This window comes from Herpailurus yagouaroundi, unplaced genomic scaffold (assembly GCF_014898765.1).
Source record: "Herpailurus yagouaroundi ecotype Mexico unplaced genomic scaffold, PumYag 159, whole genome shotgun sequence".
NCBI classification, from domain to species: domain Eukaryota; kingdom Metazoa; phylum Chordata; class Mammalia; order Carnivora; family Felidae; genus Herpailurus; species Herpailurus yagouaroundi.
The window spans coordinates 1886555-1905231 of NW_024412400.1; the positions used below are offsets into that span (position 1 = coordinate 1886555).

General features: G+C 47.5%; 2 protein-coding genes across 6 annotated transcripts in view; one reads left to right on the forward strand and one right to left on the reverse strand.

Moving 5' to 3' along the window:
• The window catches only part of UBP1 (upstream binding protein 1), a 52791-nt gene extending 44787 nt beyond the window's left edge, over positions 1-8004 (forward strand). For both annotated transcript variants that reach the window (XM_040479648.1, XM_040479649.1), the window contains 3 exons: positions 2138-2280; positions 3011-3062; positions 5375-8004. In XM_040479648.1, the coding sequence (XP_040335582.1) occupies positions 2138-2280; positions 3011-3062; positions 5375-5412 (233 nt within the window). In that variant the 3' untranslated portion in view covers positions 5413-8004. The remainder of the gene's footprint in view (positions 1-2137; positions 2281-3010; positions 3063-5374) is intronic.
• Positions 1-18677, reverse strand: part of FBXL2 (F-box and leucine rich repeat protein 2) — a 112810-nt gene that overhangs the window by 10800 nt on the left and 83333 nt on the right. For 3 of the 4 annotated variants that reach the window (XM_040479651.1, XM_040479650.1, XM_040479652.1), the window contains 2 exons: positions 10039-10251; positions 8268-9376 (listed from right to left, as the gene is read on the reverse strand). In XM_040479651.1, the coding sequence (XP_040335585.1) occupies positions 9269-9376; positions 10039-10251 (321 nt within the window). In that variant the 3' untranslated portion in view covers positions 8268-9268. Of the gene's footprint in view, positions 1-8267; positions 9377-10038; positions 10252-18677 lie in introns of those variants that run through there. The other variant, XR_005791885.1, reaches the window with a different exon arrangement.

The following is an 18677-nucleotide window of genomic DNA, read 5'->3' on the forward strand; positions in this document are numbered from 1 at the left end:
CGGCTGTTTCCGCCACACCTCCGTCTCCTGGGTGTGTGGCCCTTGGCACCAGAAGTACCTAACAAGCGAGACCAGCCCGAGTGCTCTTTGGAGTTTGCTGGCCTTTATTCCTCCCCGCATCTCACATTTACTGAAACGGCGAATATGACGGCAGCAGCTTGGTGAGAAAACAGGAAGGCGTCTCTTTTGTTTTTTCCCTCTATTTTACTGACTGGCTTGGCGGGGGTTGGGGGGCGGAGCTTAAAATATCCCACGTGCAAAGATTCGTGTGTATAACAGTACTAAGCGCGTGGACTTGTCTCCGACAGGCAGCTGGCCAGCGCTGGGTGCTGAGTGGCTCCCTGTGCTTGTGACACTGTAAACACACTCGATGCCATTATGGGCGGGCTTCTCAGCCTAGAGTTTCCTTACTTGTGTAAGAGATTGCTGTAGAGCAGAGACGAATCTCGGCTCTTCTCCCCTCTTCTGTGTGTGGCCCTTAAAAACAAACGCAATTCTTTTAAAGGATGTGTTTTCTCATTTGTCAGGTTGGGTGAGTGGTAATACTTCCTCCTTCCCACACTCCAAATCAAGGGCAGCACACCCCACACTTTCCGGAGAGAACGGTGTTATGGCATTCACAGTGGCAGTCATTTACCCGAATACTGGGTCGCGCTCTGAGAAACACGGTGTTTGAGAAATCCCAAGGAAAGCCTCACTCCTGTGAGCTTTTCCATTTTCCATTTGACTTTAAAGCTGTGACTTTTGAGACTAACGAAAAAAAGTCTTTGTCTAAAAGGATGAAATTCTAAGGAGCTCTCCGTGTATCATCGAGATTTTGTGTATCATTTACATGTACAGAGTCAGGCCCGTCATACTTGGGAAAGTGTTTGTGGAGGAATGTGTGGAAACAGCGGCCATCTCAGCCCTTCATCAAGGGTTTTCTAAGTTTCCAGCAAACTTTCATAAAAGGCCAGGTAGTAAAGGTCTCCACTTTGTGGACCACGGGATCTCTTTCCCACCGGCTCTGCCACTGTGGCCCCAAAACCACCACAGACCGTATGTAGCGATGGATGGGGCCACACGGTGGTTTTGAAAAGAGCAAGTGAGGGCAGGGTTTGGCTCACACAGGCTGTAGTTCGGGGGCTCCGCTCTAGATCGGCTCTGTGCTTTCCTTAATTGTAGTTCCACATTCTAGGCTTTTCGTAATGTGTGATTAGCAGAGGTTTCCATTATTGTAAACACAAGAAAACCCCCTTGTTCGGGGAAGCCAAGTTCTAGCACTGCCTGGGGTCTGTGGCCGAGTGGGACCTACAGGGGCCGTGCTCACTGCAGAGGGACTGGGTGTTGTGCACGTGACGGCTGCTGCGGGGTTCCACGTGGCAGGGACACAGGACCCTGGGTGGCCTGTGGCTGTGACTCGGAAACAGCAGCAGCTTTCACCGTCCACGCCCCTAGCTGTTTGTGTGGGTCTTCTACGCGGTTAATGGTTTTGGGGGGACGGGGGGCGGCTTTTATTCCTTAGGGTATACTCCCAGTAGTAGGATCACTGAGTCCAGAACAGTGACAGGGTTGGCTCTTCTTATATGTTGTTAGAAACACGTGGCGGTTTTGAAAACCGCTCTCTTCGGCTATAATTTATATACCGTAAAATCCTTCCATTGTAAGTAAACCATTTCAGGATATTTTTAGTAAATTTAGAGTTTTGCAGCCATTACCGCTATGGAGTTTGAGTCCCAACATTCCAAAAAGTCCCCTGTTCCCATTTGCAGTTAATTCCTGTAAGAAAAATGAAAACCTCAGATCCTCTCGTACAGTTTACGGTTAATGGTTATTACATTGTATGTGCGGCATAGTTAATTTTTTAAGATTCTATACCTGTTTTTAAGTAATCTCCACCCCCAATGTGGGGCTCAAACTCATGACCCTGAGATCAAGAGCCGTGCACCCTACCAGCTGAGCCAGCTAGGAGCCCCAGCAGAGTTCATACAGTATCAGATTTCAGCAGGTAGTAATGGGGGGGAAAGAAATACTAGTTCCCATTTTTAATTTTTATATGTATGGTTTTTAGTACTTTGAAAGGGTGATCTTCCTATGGATGAGGTGGAAAACAGATCAAAGATTACTGCTAAAATGCTGTTCTTATTTTTTATTTCAGTTTATCATGCGATCTACTTGGAAGAAATGGTCGCTTCAGAAGTTGCTCGAAAACTTGCATCGGTGTTTAATATTCCTTTCCACCAAATTAACCAGGTCTACAGACAGGGTCCCACCGGTATTCACATTCTTGTTAGCGACCAGGTAACTTGAACTGGCACGCCCCTTGCTTTTGCACACTTTCTCTGTCTCGTGGAAGAACTATGGGAAATCCTGCGGTCTCTTGTGCAAGTACTCCTGAGAATCAATTTCAGAGTTGCGATCAAATCTGTAAGAATTTATAACAAGAGTTTGGGTCTCCCGGTGACATAAGGACTACAGATCCAGGAGACCCGTGGCTCAGGCACCTCCACCCCTCACCCCTTAGACGTTCACCGGGGAACTTTGGGGTTAGCAGGGCTTTGCCCCGTTTTATGCAAGGAGGCGTTAGGATGTATCTTCCTTTTGGCCACTATTTTGATGACTAAGTTTTAAGAACATTAAGGTTATTGTGTCCCTGGTGTTCAGTGACAAGCAGGTAATAGAAGAGTGCTTACACCAGGACTTTCTCTTAAGAGTCATTATTCACAGGGCCCGGGGTGGGGGTGGGGCAGCTCCCAGGGGGTCAGATGAGCTGTTTCGATGTCTCAGGGGCTAGTCATGGGCAAGCATGGTCAGCATGGGGTCCTGCCCAGTGCAGCAGGTGTAAACTTCGACTACCTCACACTGCCTTCGTGAAGGCATTTTTTTTTTTTTTTTTTTTTTTTTTTTTACCACTGAGTTCTGTGTGCAAAGATACATAGATTCTGACATTTTCCTGTAGCTTCTAATTTTACTCTTATCAGCTCAGAAAAGACCGTTGGATCCTAATCATTTATCTGCTTTATCCTTCTAGATGGTTCAGAACTTTCAAGATGAGAGTTGTTTTTTATTCTTCACAGTAAAAGGTACTTTGCATGAGTGCATGTGTCTCAAAATGCTGGAATCATGAAAGCGTGTGCCTGTAATCAGCTGTCCTCTTGTGTGGTTACTTTTGAAAATGCTGGCTTTAAGAGTTTGAAGAAGACTTATAAAAACGAATCGAGTATTTCCAGTGGTTGTAAGGGAAACTAGCAAATAAGGAAAAGGAGTCAGTCCTAGATTATTAGGGAAAAAAAACTTCAGCCACATTTTACTGAGCACCTTGTATCAGACAGCTTTCGGTGCTAGAAAGGTCTTGACCAAAGCAGACTCCTGGAACTCCTAGCGGAAAGCAAACCAGAATTGGCCGGCAGATGCACGTAATTACGAAATCTTGTAGGTGCTCTGAAGGAGTGGGAAAGTAGGGGTGCTTGTGTTTTGGGAGGAGCTGGGTTGGGGAACATGGAGCGGCTGGGCGAGGGGGTGTCGTGTCCATAATGCTGAGACTGGAGCAGTGAGGGGAGCTGCCCGCCTGGGGAACCCCCCCAAGGCGATGTGAGGCTGCGTGCGAACCTGAGAGAAGGCCACGCAGTGTGAGAGGCCCGTGAACCAGGTGGAGGTCAGAGTGGGAGGTGTTGGTCGGGTGTGTAGGACCCGGGCACGACAGATTTTGTTTGAAACGTATTGGGAAGTCAGTGAAGTTGTTTAAACAAAGGAGTATTTGTGTAAATGCAGTTTGGTTTTTCTTCCACTCTTGCAACCCTGGAGCCATGAGAATGGGGCGAAGCTGGAGGCAGGAGAGGTCACCTGCGTCTGACACATTTATGGGCAGGGCCCTGCTGGGCTCTATACTTGGGGAGGGGCAGTTGTGGCTCCTGTAAGAGCCGCTGGGCAGGCAGACTGTGGTCCCAGGAGAGAGGCAGGAGTGACTGCAGGGAAGCGGTTAAGAGTCCCCTTTTAGGTGTGCCGGGAAGGTCAACTTGGCAGTGATTTGTGCCCGTCTGGGGCTGGCGGGAGAGGCTTGGACTTGAGATGTAATTTGGAGGCCTTCGGCACACCAGCAGTGGCTCCAAGCTGTGGAAATGATTGCGGTCATTTAGGGAAAGGATATGGAAGGAGGGCCTGGAGGGGGCTCAGGTGAGTTCCACCTGGGGGGTTAAAGGAGGGATTTTTGTTCTTTTTTTTTAGTGTTTGTTTATCTTTGAGAGAGAGAGACAGAGTGTGAGCAGGGGAGGGGCAGAGAGAGAGGGAGACACAGAACCGGAAGCGGGCTCCAGTCCCCGAGCTGTCAGCACAGAGGCCGACTCGGGGCTCGCACTCACCAGGCAGGAGATCGTGACCTGAGCTGAAGTCAGATGCTCAACCCGCTGAGCCACCCAGGCGCCCCAGGAGGGGATTTCTAAACGCAAAATGATAGTATGTGAAGAAGAGACTTTTAAAATAAGTCTGGGTTAAGATCTAAACCCAGCCTCAGCTGTATCTCGGAGAGCCGAGATTTCCCGTGTCCCCCTTTCCTGGAAGTCACTCCTGCAGGGACAGTCCACACCAGCACCGAAGGGATGACTCCGCCTGTGCTGGTGCCTTGCGTTTGCCGTCAGCCACCGCCAGCCAGGGTAGCCCGAACCAGGCTGGCTCGCTCCATCGTTCGCTGTCCCGGCACCTCGGGCCACTGCTCCCGCGCTCGGCTCTCGCAGGGAAAGCTGTGCGGCGTTTCCCCTGCGGAGCTCAAATCGTCTACGACAGGAAAGCCGTAGTCCGGTTGTACGTTTGGGTCTCACGACGGCCACGGCTGTTGCTCGTGTCAGACACGACGGGCCGTCCCCTCCAGTCTCACCCCGTTTCTCAGACTTTCGTCCCCACGAGAAAGTTTCTTTCGTTCCTTGATGAACGGCTGTACCGCTTCTTGCTGTTTCCTAAGACACACGAGGCCATCAGACAAAAGTAGCGATATTTTCAGAATGTTTCAGACAGGCCTCTGAGGAGCTAAGAAATCATTTCCAGAAAAGATGGGACGCAGGCACTGGGTCTGTGCGGGTTGTGTGGAGTGGCCGTTCTCCGGCCCGGCACGGTGTCGTCACCTGCTCTGCCGCCAGCCCCCGCGCCCCTTGCTTACGTCACTTTGGCTACTGGTCTGGATCCCCCAAGCACCCCAGAGCTGCCCAGCAGCATGGGCACAGGGCGCCGACGGGCATATGGGCCGGATGTTAAAAAGCAAAATCAAAGGGAAGGTGTCCGTGTTCTTCTCCAGAAATACCGGGAAGGGAGGGTGTAGCTTTCTAGGAGTTTCGATTTAATAGTCTGGATTCTCCTGGGCCTGGCGAAAGGAGTTGTGTGTAACGTGCCTTTCCTTTTCCCGCAGCAGAGAATGGTGACGGTATCCACATAGTTTTGAAGTGATGTCTTACTTAGTCTGAACTATATTCAGTACCAAATAAAGTCACGCTTAAAAGTGTGTGAAGACTGAATCCAAGAAGTCTTGGGATTGGATTTTACCGTATGAAATGTTTCATATTGAAAACACAAGATGACCTTTCTAATGAGCTGTATGAGAGGCGAATCTCCTCACTGTCACTGCCATAGCCAAGCATCCTCGTGAGAGTGAGCACGTCGGGACGGCACGCGTGCAGCTCTGGGGGCCACGCGCAGGCCCGGCTGCTGCTTCTCTGGCAGAGGCCAGTAGGTACAGTTCCTAGAGGCAGCCTTTGCTGTCTCTCTACACTGTATGCGGTTTGGAAATGAATGTAAAAACGTACCGTGGGCATTTACCTTTCTGTGCCAGTTTGGCTTTTGTGGCCTGAACCTTATGCCGACCCAGGGCGGGGGTGGGGGACAGTGCCGTCGTGGAACCAGCACGGAGTCTGTCTGCAGAGGCCACGTGCTGACACCGTGATTGGTGGTCAGGTAAGAGTCTTGGCACCTTCTCGGAAGAAATCACGTAAGGGTGTGGGTGACAGGATCATGCCAGATCGGGGAAGACCCGAGCCAGGAAGGCGGGTGTGAAGCAAACTGCATTATCAAGAGTACCTTGGTGAGAGGATCAGTGTAAATCCTAATAGGTACAAAGACTTTTGTGTTTCTGCTTCGTCACAGATTTCTTGAAAAACCTTTTGCTTCCGCTTCCATTTTTAGCATTTTGTTTCTGGTTTTTATTTTTGAAGCCCCAATGCCTTTTAAACTCATGTGGCGTTCCTCCCTTTCGCTGTTTCCGACCACCCCGTCCCTCCTCGCTCTGAACCGTCCTGTCCTTAAGTGTTTTTAAAGCCCTACCCCAGACCGTAGAACCAGGTGCCCCGGGGAGGGGGAAGACTATGGTAGTTTTCTGACTTGCCGGAGGGGTCTTTGTTATCAATGAGTTGAAATTATCGCGGCAAACCAGATGTCATAAATGAAACACTAAACTGTGCCGTAAAAATGGCCCACGCTTCTGAGATATTGAGCTCTAGTACAATCATGGTAAACGTTCTGGTGATTATTTAAGAGGCTTTTGGCTACACCACACGATGGCCTCTTTTTCTTAAAAAGGGTGCGTCTTCCACGAAACCAAATCCTTGTCTCTCAAAGGGACTCCACGGCTTTTGCGATTTCCTCCTCGTTCTCGCTTCCCTCCCCACACGCACCAGCAGGCACCTGTGAAACCTGTGGTGGAGCAGACCGTGTTTTAAACTTCGGCGCCCTTTAGCTATAGCACCTCTGTCCACGCGCCCGGCTGTCTTGGTTTTGAACGTGCCGATTCTTATCTTTGTTCGGGCAGAAATAGGAGTGATTTGGACTCTGAAATCCCTCCCAGAAGACAGACCACTTCAGTGGGTAAAAAGCTTTGACGGTTCGTGTTTTATTCTTCAAGGGGGTTAAGACGCACGGTCTCTAAACACTTTCATCTTTAGTTTGAAAATATCTGTAACTCTGTAGACCCTGAAGCGGGGGAACGTTCCTTTCTGTCATCTCCCTTTGCTTTTGTATGAACACATGTTTTCTGTACCAATCACTTGGGAAAGAAGTGAGCATATCTCTTGTTTTTAGAGTTCTGCTTGTCTATTTAGCATTCCTTTTTGAGTCTCAAGATATACGGAACAATAAATGTCATTTAATGCTGTGTGCTATTTCGAATTCCTCATCAGGTGTTAGAAATGGGGTTGAAAACACTTTAGAAGCTCATCGAACTTGAAATTCTACCAAGCAGCATTGAAAATTAGTCTCTCCCAGTGAAGCAGGTTAAATTATGGCACCAGCAAATTTGCTACTTTGTTTTTTTAACAGTAGGATGTATATACATTTCAGTAAAATAAATGTTTTCCGATTGTTTTGCACACGCGTGTCTCATTTAAACCCTAGTTCCTGACCGTATCCCCTCGAGTCCAGAATTGAGGGGTTCCGGGCATGTGCTGAGCACACCGAAGTCCAGATGTTGCGAGAGGTGAGGCCCGTTGTGTGGTTTTCTCTTCGGTCTGTTTTCTCAAAGCTGATGCGGCAGACTTTTCCATCGACTGCTCCCCACACGGAGAGGAAGCGGACCCAGCCCGCGCCTCTGGGAAACCTCACCTGGGGTTCTGAATGAGGTCACGGGTCACTGAGGAGGGAGTCCAGGAACCCCAGTGGGCTGTGCCCTGGCTCAAGAGAGCCCATGTATAGAAAGCCCTGGTCGTGCGAATTTTTAAAACGGAGACTATAATTCCTGAAGCAAGTCTGTGTTCCCCGCTCTTTGTTTTACTTAAATAGCTTCCTTCCACAGTCACGCCGCCACACAAAGCGGTACAAATGTATTTTCAAACAACTGCTGTGGTGTGTGCACACTTCCGGCCAGGGAATGCCAGAGGACGTGTCCTCGGGCGCTGAAGTCATCAGGACTCGAACGCTTATTCCGAGACCTTGTTGAAGTGACTTACGGGGTCGCGCAGGTACCGCCTTCTCTCCCACTGTACCCTAAATGCTCCTGACCGGTCCCTCTGACCGACTGCTGGTCTGGGGGAGACAAGTGCCCCGGCTTTGCTGTCCCACCGCAGCCTCCCATGAGCTCTGTGCTCCTCGTTGTGGGGAGCGGTCGCTAGGAAGGGTCATCAGCTGCCACGAACGCTGAAGTTTACAATGTGAGGGTGGTGACGGGTTTCTAGTCTTAATATCACACGTGTGGACAGCCCAGAGTGGAAACTAGAGCTTATCAGATTTTAAATAATATTAGGAAGGTCTGAGTTGGGAAAGTGGTTTTGCTCAGATTTGTCTGCCATACGATTATAGCAATAAAACCCTCTGACTTGAGCATTGCTATGGTTTATTCATTTTTATATTATGAGTCTGAAAGGTGCCAACACTTTACTGATCTGCGTTTTAAGTGTGTACAATTTTTGAATAGTTCTGGTGTAACTTGATTTCTAAGATTTTAAAATAAACTTGGAAAAAATCACACCCATTCTACATGCATCCATTCATTATTTTTAATTGATTATATTGTAGATAACTTAAGCCGTCGTTCTGTTTCTTTACGGTCCCCCAGGTCTTGCGAGAGATGGCGTGATTAGCTCTTCTCCTATAACGAAAACGCACTCCGTGCCGCGGCACGGGCCACAGCCCCTGTCTGGTCAGGCAGCGACACGACCTCCGAGCTGTGTGTGTTTAGCTCTCGGTTCCCGAAAGTGTGTGTGACAAGCTGACGGACACAGAAGGGTGAAGACCCTGCCCCACCCAGTTCAGAGTCCTCATTTCTTTGGTGTCTCGTGGAAACCGGCTAACTTGCCTCCCACCCAAGGCTCTACATACAAAACCAGCAGGCATCGTGGATTTGCAGTACAGTCACTTTGAGAAAGTTGCTATTTAGTCTTCAAAGTGGAAAAGTCCTGCTCGTCAAAACGGAATCAGTGTGAATTACAGTAGGCCGCTGGCTTAAGTATCAGCTAGAAGATCAACAGCTTATTTCTTCTGCTCAATTTGTGCTAACACTGATGGTCGGTCTGAGGAACGCCGACAAAGCCAAGGGCGGGACTTCGTAAGAAGGCCCCCACCTCTCCCGTGTGGCCCAGCTACCCCGAGGCCGCTCTTGCCTCGTGCCACCAGACTCCGGGCTGTGACGTGATTGCCTCGTAGCAGAATAAAAGGTGAAAACTCTCACCGGAGTTACTGCGGTCCCTACCGGAGTTTTTTACCTGAATGTGCCTTTCCCAATGGAGAACCAAGAGATCTGGGCGAAGGTGGGGCAGGTCGGGAAGACTTGGGTCTTCTCTGGAGGAAGGGACACCTCGCGCCTTGGGCTTGGCCGCTGCCATCAGAGAATGACACAGCACCTGCACAGTCGCTGTCCGCTTCCTCCCACTGCTGTCGGGGGGGTGACGGGAGCAAAGTAGGCGTGGACTTTGACGTGAGGGAGCTGAGCCTGGAAGCAGAAAAGCCCGACCTGGAGTCATCGCTACGCGGGGGTTCTGAGGATTAGAGGCACAGTCCTAGACGAGCCCGTGCGTTCTCCACACAGAATCGACCCCCTTCCCCTCGGGCAGATAGTTCAGAGAGAATTCCCGGTGCAGGCAAGAGCTGCTGCTGACACACTGTCCCCCTAAGCCAGCACCTTCCAAAGAGCACAGAATACGTGCCCTGGTGTCGTCACCAGCCCTGGATGCAGACTGAGCACGGGCCTCACAGCTTTGGCACCCGGGGCAGCTCTGGGAGGGAGATGCAAAGCGCAGAGCGCATTCAGGAAGACAAGGTAAACTGCCTGGGGGTTGGGGAAGCCACATTCTCCTGAAGCCCTCTCATCTGGAAAGTAACCAAGACCCCGGTCTCCTTCCTGCCGGTGACGGCCGTAAGGCTCCTTCCTCAGGATTCCGATCAGACTACGAGGAACCTCAGACCAACACCGTTCTGGAAGTGGAAACTGCCAGGGTGAGGTCTATTATGGAAATTTTGGACAGGGAGACTCCTGTTCAGCCTGCCAGTCTGCAGAATATGGGCTGAGGGTAAAACGTGGGGAGCGGACATTGATTCTTGGCGTGTTCGCCGTTAGCTTTGAAAGCGCCAGGGGACGCGTGCCCCCCCGCTTACCCGCATCCGCTTGATGCCCGCGCGGGTGACCTGCTGGCAGTCGTACAGCTCCAGGCGCTCCAGGCCGCGGCAGTTCTCCAGGTGCTCCAGGGCCACGTCGGTGATGAGGAGACAGTTGTCTAGTTCTAGGACCCGCAGCCTCTCGTGGCCGCAGGTGCTGTTGCTCAGGTGCAGGATCCCATCGTCTGTGATGAGCTCACAGTGGGACAGACTCTGGAACAGGGAGGAAAGCGCGGATGTTCGCAAGACCCGAGGCCTAAAGCGCGGAAACTGGCCTGAGCAGGGCCTTGTGGCGGCCGCTTATCAACAGGATCAAACACAAAGCCTCGGGGTCCTCCGGCCATGGGTTTGCTGTTCTCTCATCTTTCCAGCTGCAGGTGATCCAGTTAAAAGATGACGTGAGAGGACCTTGTCTCCCCTCCTCCCGTCAGCACCCTGATTCTACGGGTACGTAAAGGACAGCCTGATCTGACAAAAGAGCCCTAAAAGCTAGCTGAGTGATTCACACACTGAAAGAAGGCCCGTGTCACGGCGGGTGGGAGAAGCTGGGACACCGTCTTGCCCTAAGTCCCACCCCCAGTGCAGAGACCCACGGCTGGGAGAGAGCTCAAAACCCGGAGTTTCTCCCCGGGGAGCAAAGGGCTTGCACCCCACGTTGGGCACCCCAACTTTTAAAATCTGTGCCTGAGAGACAGGCCCCTAAAACATCTAGCTTTGAACACCAACAGGCTCACGTCCACCAGGCCCACGAGGCTAGTGATTCCAGAAATGGCTCTTAAAAGGGCTCACACGCTTGCCCTGCCCCAGAGCCCGGCTTGGAAGTGGCCCATTGAGGGCCGCCTGGACTCTGTGTTGGAGCACTGGCCTGGGGCCCATGCATCTGGTCTGAGACACACTCGGGGCCTGCTGGGACGCTCTAGGCCCAGGGACTGGCGGCCACCGCCTTCATGCGCTCCCTCTGTCTTGCTCCGGCTGGAGAAGGCTTAAAAACAAAAAAGACAAGGAATTCTAGGCTTTTTTTCCCCAATTTCTCTTTCTCGGTGGGCACCTTCTCTACAGCCCCCCTCGGTCACTCCTCAGCCAGTGGGCACCAACTTCTCCCTCTCCATGTGCTGTGCTTCAGAACACCATTATCTGTCCGGAAGGAACTTCTGTGTGTCCAGTGCCCGGGTTTCCCACCTGGCACCCTGGTGTTCCGGCTGCTAGAGAAGAACACCTCTGCGTCTCCTGGCTCTGGGGGCCAGCGGGCCTTCTGCTGGTGGGCCGCACGGGAAGAGAGGGTAAATGGCCAACAGCCCCAGGGCACAGCACGAGACAACAGGCCCAGGAGTCCTGTCTACGAAAGAGGCCTCGTGGCTCACCCTCGCAGCGGCAGCCTGAGGGGCAGGCTTCCAATAAACCCATCTCAGGGCTGCCCGCCCTCCTCCCCGGGGACCTCGGGAGGCGCCCTCTTCTCCCCCCGCCGCCACACTCCAGAGCGCCGGGATCTCCTGGAGGGGAGCTTTTACACGCATCTGGTGTCCCGGTCTTTGGGGCCGGCCACTCGGGGATGCCCCTTGGTCACCTGGCCCTGCTGGCCAGAGGGGCTTACGTTCCTGGGTCCCACGGGACTTCGATCATCAGCTCTTCCCTGGCAGGCTACTGCCCCCAGGACGTTTCCCAGAAAGCAGACTGAAATGCACCCCCGCCCGACCACAAAGAGCTGTACGTGCTTGAGCTGCAGCTTAGTCCTGCAGGGTGGGCTTTGAGTTCGACACGTGCCCAAGGCCTACCACGTGTTCTCAGGGAACCAGGCCGGTGCACGCCATCTCTGCGCGCACGGTCCCCCCGCCTCACTGCAGCATGCCGGTATCTCCCACACAGGTGTTTGTACGCTTGTGTGGAGTCCTGGTCTTTGCAGCTGCCACCCAGAGGACACCTAGATCACCTGGCCCTGGTGGCCAGTGGAGTTCATGCTTGCAGTCCCAAAGAACTGTGTACATTGCATATTTTTTAAGCTGCTGCCCGAGTATCTTCCAGTCAGCCTGAGTCTAGGTGCTGAGCTTCTCCCTTTTGGGACACTGACCGATCTTGGCACCTCCTCAACTACTGGGAACCGTGAACAATAAAACAGGCTGTACAGACACAAAGGTTTGAGAGCCACTGGTAATGAGGACCTGGTTGAACAAGAAGGTCCATCTTCTACATGAGCTCACTCCATGAAGAGGAGAGGCCTTTTTATCTAGGAACCTGAGGAAAAACACCTTACTAAAAGATAAATTGGGGTGCCTGGTTGACTGCCAGGTAAGCGTCCGATTCCTGATCTTGGCTCGGGTCATGATCTCACAGTTTCCTGAGTCTGAGCTCCAGATCGGGCTCTGGGCTGAGAGCATGGAGCCTGCCTCGGGTTCTCTCTGTCTCTGCCCCTCCTCCACTCGTGCCATCTCTCTCTCTCTCTCTCTCTCTCAGAATAAGTAATGGTCATAAAGATGCTCACCATACCCTGGAGGAAAATGGATCAATACACAACTTCAACAAAGAAAATATAAGAAAACACCAAACAGGGGTCATGGAGCTGAAGAATATAGTAACAGAAAAAATCACTAGAGAGGTTCAAGAGCGGACTAGATAAATCAGAAGGACCAGTGAACCTGAAGACAGAGCGGTAGAACTCACCCAAACAGAACAACAAAAAGAAACACAGATGAAAAAAAGTGGGGATAGCTTAAGGGATATGTGGGACAACATCAAGTGGATTAACATTCATATCATAGGGCTCTCAGTAGGAGGAGAGAGAGAGAGAAAGGAGAAAACTTATTTCAAGGAATGGTGGCTAAAAACCTCAACCTAGGGCAAAAAAACCCCCAGACATCCAGATCCAGGAAGTACAGAGTTCTAAAAATATGAACCCCAAGAGATGCACACCAAGACACATAATTAAAATGTCAAAAGTTAAAGAGAACCTTAAAATCAGCAAGATTCAAAACTTGTTATGCACGAAGGAGCCCCCATAAGACTAACAGCAGGTTTTTCAGCAGAAACTGCAGGACAGAAGGGAGTGGCATGAAATCCAAAGTACTGAAAGAAAAAATACTTCCAACCAAGAATACTCTAACTACCAAAGTTATTCAGAATTGGAGATAGAGTTTTCCAGACAAGCTAAGGCTAAAGGAGTTAATCATCTTACTAAACCAACTCACAAAAAATATTAAAAGGACTTTGTTAAGCTGAAAAGAAAGGGCACTAACTAATAACATGAGAAAGGCTAAATCTCACTGGTCAAGGTAAATATGGAGTAATGGTGTAGTTAGTTTGAAGGCTAAAAGACAAAAGTAGTAAAAAAAAAAAAAATTATAAAACTACAAACAAGGGATACACAAGATAGAAAGATGTAAAATGTGACACTGAAAACAAAACGGGAGGGAGGGAGAGTAAAAATGTAGAATTTCAGAACGTATTCAAATATAAGTTATCATAAAATAGACTGTTACAAATACAAGTTGTTGGGGCACCTGGGGTGGCTCAGTCCTCTGAGCGTCCGACTTCGGCTCAGGTCACGATCTCACAGCTCGTGGGTTCGAGCCCCGTGTCGGGCTCTGTGCCGACAGCTGGGAGCCCGGAGCCTGCTTCAGATTCTGTGTCTCCCTCTCGCTCTGCCCCTACCCCACTCATGCTCTGTTTCTCTGTCTCAAAAATAAACAAACATAAAGCAAATATAAGTTGTTATATGTAACAACCTCATGGTGACCACAAAGCAAAAATCTGTGATACACAAAAGATAAAAGGATCTAAGTGTACCACTAAAAGTCATCAAACCACAAAGGAAGAGAACAAAAGAAGAAAGGAACAAGAGGAACTACAAAACAGCTAGAAAACAATTACCATAATGGCAATAAATACATAACTATCAATAATTACTTTAAATGGACTAAATTCTTCAATCAAAAGATACAGAGTACCTGAATGAATAAAAAAAAAAAAAAAAAAGACCCATCTATATGCTGCCTATAAGTGACTCTCTAAGTGTAAGGACACACACAGACTGAAAGTAAAGGGATGGACAAAGATACCCCATGCAAATGAAAATCAAAAGAAAGTTGGAGGTAGCCATACATACATCAGACAAAATAACACTTTAAAACACCATACTAACAAAGAAGAGCATTACATAGTGATAAAGGGGTCAATCCAACAAGAGCATAAACATGGGTAAATATTTATGCACCTAATATAGGAGCATCTAAATACATAAAACATATATTAACAGATCTAAAGGAAGAAACAGCAATACGATAAGAGTAGAGGGCATTTATACCCCAGTTACATCAATAGACCATCCAGACAAAATCAGTAAGGAAATACCAGCCATACACAACATGTTAGAACAGATGGACTTACCAGATGTATACACAACATTTTATCCAAGCAGAACACACGTTCTTCTCAAGTGCACGTGGAACAATTCTCCAGAACAGATCACATGTTAGGACATGCAAGAAATCTTAATAAATCTTAAGAAGACTGAAACCATATCAAGCATTTTTTCCAACCATGATGGTATGAAAGTAGAAATCAATTATAAGAAGAAAAGTGGAAAATTTACAAATACATGGGTCTATAACATGTTACTGAACCACCAGTGGGTCAAAGAAGAAATCAGAAGTTTTAAAAATGCCTGAGACAAATGAAAATGGAAATGGAATATACCAAAATTTAGGGGATACAGCAAAAGCACTTCCAGGGCAACCGCTTGTTGCAATAAAGGCCTACCTACCTCAAGGAATGAGCAAAGTCAAATCATCTAACTTAACGCCTTAAGGAACTACAGGAAGATGACAAAGCCCAACATTAGTACAAGAAGCGAAATAAGGATCAGAGAAGACATGAATGAGAGACAGAAAAGAGCAATGACATGAAGGGCTGGTTCTATGAAAAGATATAATTAACAAGCCTTTAGCTAGACTCACCAAGAAAAAAAAGAGAAGGATCAACTACATAAACTCAGGAACAAAAGAGGAGACATTCTAAATGACACCATAGAAGTACAACAAATCATTAAGACACTAAGAACAATTATATGCCAACAAATTGGACAACTTAGAAGAAACGAGTACATTCACAGAAGCAAAGAACCAACCAAAACTGAGTCATAAAGAAATAGAAAATCTGAACAGACTGATTACTAATAAGGGATTGAATCAGTAATCTAAACTCTGCCAACAAAGATAAGTCCGAGACCATACTGCTTCATTGGTGAATTCTATCAAATATTTTAAAGAAGAATTAATACCAAACCTTCTCAAACTCTTCCAAAAAAGAAGAGGGAACATTTCCAAACTCATTTTGCAAGGCAAGCATTGCCCTGCTAACTAAAACTAGACAAAGACACAACAACAACAACAACAACAAAGAAAATTACAGACCAATATCTCTGATAAACATAGATGCAGGGGAGCCTGGGTGGCTCGGTCAGTTAAGTGTCCCAATTCTTGATACTGGCTCAGGTCATGATCTCATGGTTCATGGATTCAAGCCCCACATCAGGCTCCATACTGACAGTGGGGAGCCTGCTTGGGATTCTCTCTTCTCTGCCCCTCCCCTACACACTCTCTCTCAAAAATAAATAAAACAACTTTTTAAACATAGATGCATTAACCCTCAACAAAATATTAGCGAACTGAGTTCAACAGTACATTAAATCATACACTACAATCAAGTGGAATTTATTTCAGGGATGCAAGGATGGCTGAACATTCTTCAATCAGTATGATATAGCACATTAGCAAAATGAAGGACAGAAATCCTATGATCTAAATAGATGCAGTAATAGAATTTGACAAAATCCAACATTCATTGATTATTAAAAAAAAAAAAACAGTAAAGAAGGGACATACCTCAATATAATAAAGACCATATATGACAGGCTCACAGCTAGCATCATACTCAATGGTGAAAAGCCTGAAAGACTCTCCTCTTAGGAAGAAACAAGGATACCCACTCTTGCCATGTTTATTCAACACGGTAATAGAAATCCTAACCAGAGGAATTAGGTAAGAAAAAGAAATAAAGATATCCAAATTAGAAAATTTTCACTATTTGCAGATGACACAATATTATATATAGAAAACCCTAAAGACTCTACCAAAAAACATTAGAAATAATAAACAGGGGTGCTTAGGTGGCTCAGTCGGTTGAGCATCTGGCTTTGGTTCAGGTCATGATCTCACAGTTTGTGGATTCAAGCCTGGGATTGGGCTCTGTGCTAACAGCTCAGAGCCTGGAGCCTGCTTCGGATTCTGTGTCTCCCACCCCTACCCCCCCCCCCCCAGCCCCTTGCCCCTACCCTGCTTGTGCTCGGTCTCTCTCAAAAGTAAGTAAACATTAAAAAAATTTTTTAAGGAAACAAATTCAGTAAAGTCTCAGGATACAAAATTCACATAAACCTGGCTTCATTGCTGTACACTGGTGAGCAATCGGAAAGAGAAATTAAGAAAACAATCCCTTTTACAATTGCATCAACAAGAATAAAAAACCTAGAAACAACTTTAACCAAGGGAGGTGTAAAAGACCTGTACTGTGAAAACTACAAGACCTTGATGAAAGACATTTAAGACGACACAACTGGAAAGATACTTTGTGCTCATAGATTGGAAAAAGGCAAACTTTTTCCATACTCCTCAAACCAATCTACAGATGCAAGCAATCTTTATCAAAATTCCGATTGCATTTTTCATAGAAACACAGAACAAAGAATCCTAAAATTTGTATTGGAACCATAAAAGACCCTGATTAGCCAAAGCAATTTTGAGAAGAAAAAGCTGAAAACCTCACACTCTCTGGTTTCAAGCTACATTACAAAGAATGCTATAGTAATCAAAACAGTACAATACTGGCATTAAAAACAAACACATAGGGCACCTGGGTGGCTCAGTTGGTTGAGCGTCTGACTCTTGATTTCAGCTCAGGTCATGATCACAGGGTCATGGGATTGAGCCCTGTGTCAGGCTCCATGCTGTGTGTGGAGCCTGCTTAGGATCTTCTCCCTCCCTCTCCCCCTCTCCCTTCTCCCCGCTCTGCCCCTCTGCCCTGCTTGTGCTCTCTCTCAAAACAAAATAAAAACAGAAACACAGAGCAGTGGAACCGAATAGAGTCCAAACAATCAATTAATTTACAATGAAGGAGCCAAGAATATACAACGGCAAAAGGACACTGTCTTCAATATATGTGCTGCCGAAGCGAGCACAAGGACACTGTCTTCAATAAATGCTTCTGGGAAAACTGGAGAGCCACACGCAGGAGAATGAAAGTGGACTCCTATCTTAATATAGCATATGCAAAAATTAACTTAAATTGAAGACTTAATGTAAGAACCGAAACCACAGAACTCCCGGAAGAAAACATCATAGGCAGTAAGCTCCTTGACAATGGTCTTGGTAATGACATTTTTGGAATGAGTGCCAAGAGCAAGGGCAACAAAGGTAAAAATAAACAAGTGGGACACATCAAACTAAAAAATACCGCACAGCAAAGGAAACCACCAACCAAATGAAAAGAATGGGAGAGGATATTTGCAACGCACGTATCTGATAAGGGGCTAATATCCAAAATATATAAATAATGCATCCAACTTAGTAGCAAAAAAGGGGGGGCTGATTTAAAAAGTGGGTAAAGGGCCTGAAGAGACACTTGTCCAGTTAAGACATACAGAGAGCCAAGAGACACATGGAAAGGTGCTCAAAATTGTTAACCATCAGGGAAATGCCAATCAAAACCACAATGAGATACCACCTAACCCCTGGCAGAGTGGCTATTATCAAAAAGATAAGAAATGACAAATGTTGTTGAGGATGTGGAGAAAAGGGAACCCCTGTGTGCTGTTGATGGGAATGTGAGTTGGTGCAGCCACCATGGAAAACAATATGGAGATTTCTCAAAAAATTAAGGGGTACCTGGGTGTCTCAGTTCAGTGACCAACTCTTGATTTTGGCTCAGGTCATGATATCACAGTTGTGATATCATGATATCAGAGTCATGATATCAGCCCAGCATCTAGCTCCATGCTGATGGTGCAGAGCCTATGTGGGATCCTCTCTTTCCCTCCCTCTGTCCTTCCCTGCACTCTCTCTCTCAAAATAAATACATAAACTTAAACAAAATTAAAAATAGGGGCACCTGGGTGGCTCAGTCGGTTGAGTGTCTGACTCCAGCTTAGGTCATGATCTCATGGTTCATGAGTTCAAGCCCCACTTTGGGCTCACTGCTGAGCGAGCCTGCCTTGGATCCTCTGTCCCCCTCTTTCTCTGCCCCTCCCCAGCTCGCGTTCTTGGTCTCAAAAATAAAACATTTAAAAATCTTCTAAAAAAATTAAAAATAGAACTGCCATATTTTCCAGCACTTCCACTTCTGGGTATTTATCTGAAGAAAATGAAAACGCTAATTCGAAAACGTCTGCACTCCCATGGTTATTGCAGTATTATTTACATTAGCCAAGACATGGAAACAACCTGAGTGTCCACTAATGATGAATGGGTAATGAAAACATCACACACACACACACACACACATACACACACACTGGAATATTATTCAGCCTTTAAAAAGGATGAAATCTTACCATTTGCAACAACACAGATGGACCTTGAAGGCATTATACTAAGTGA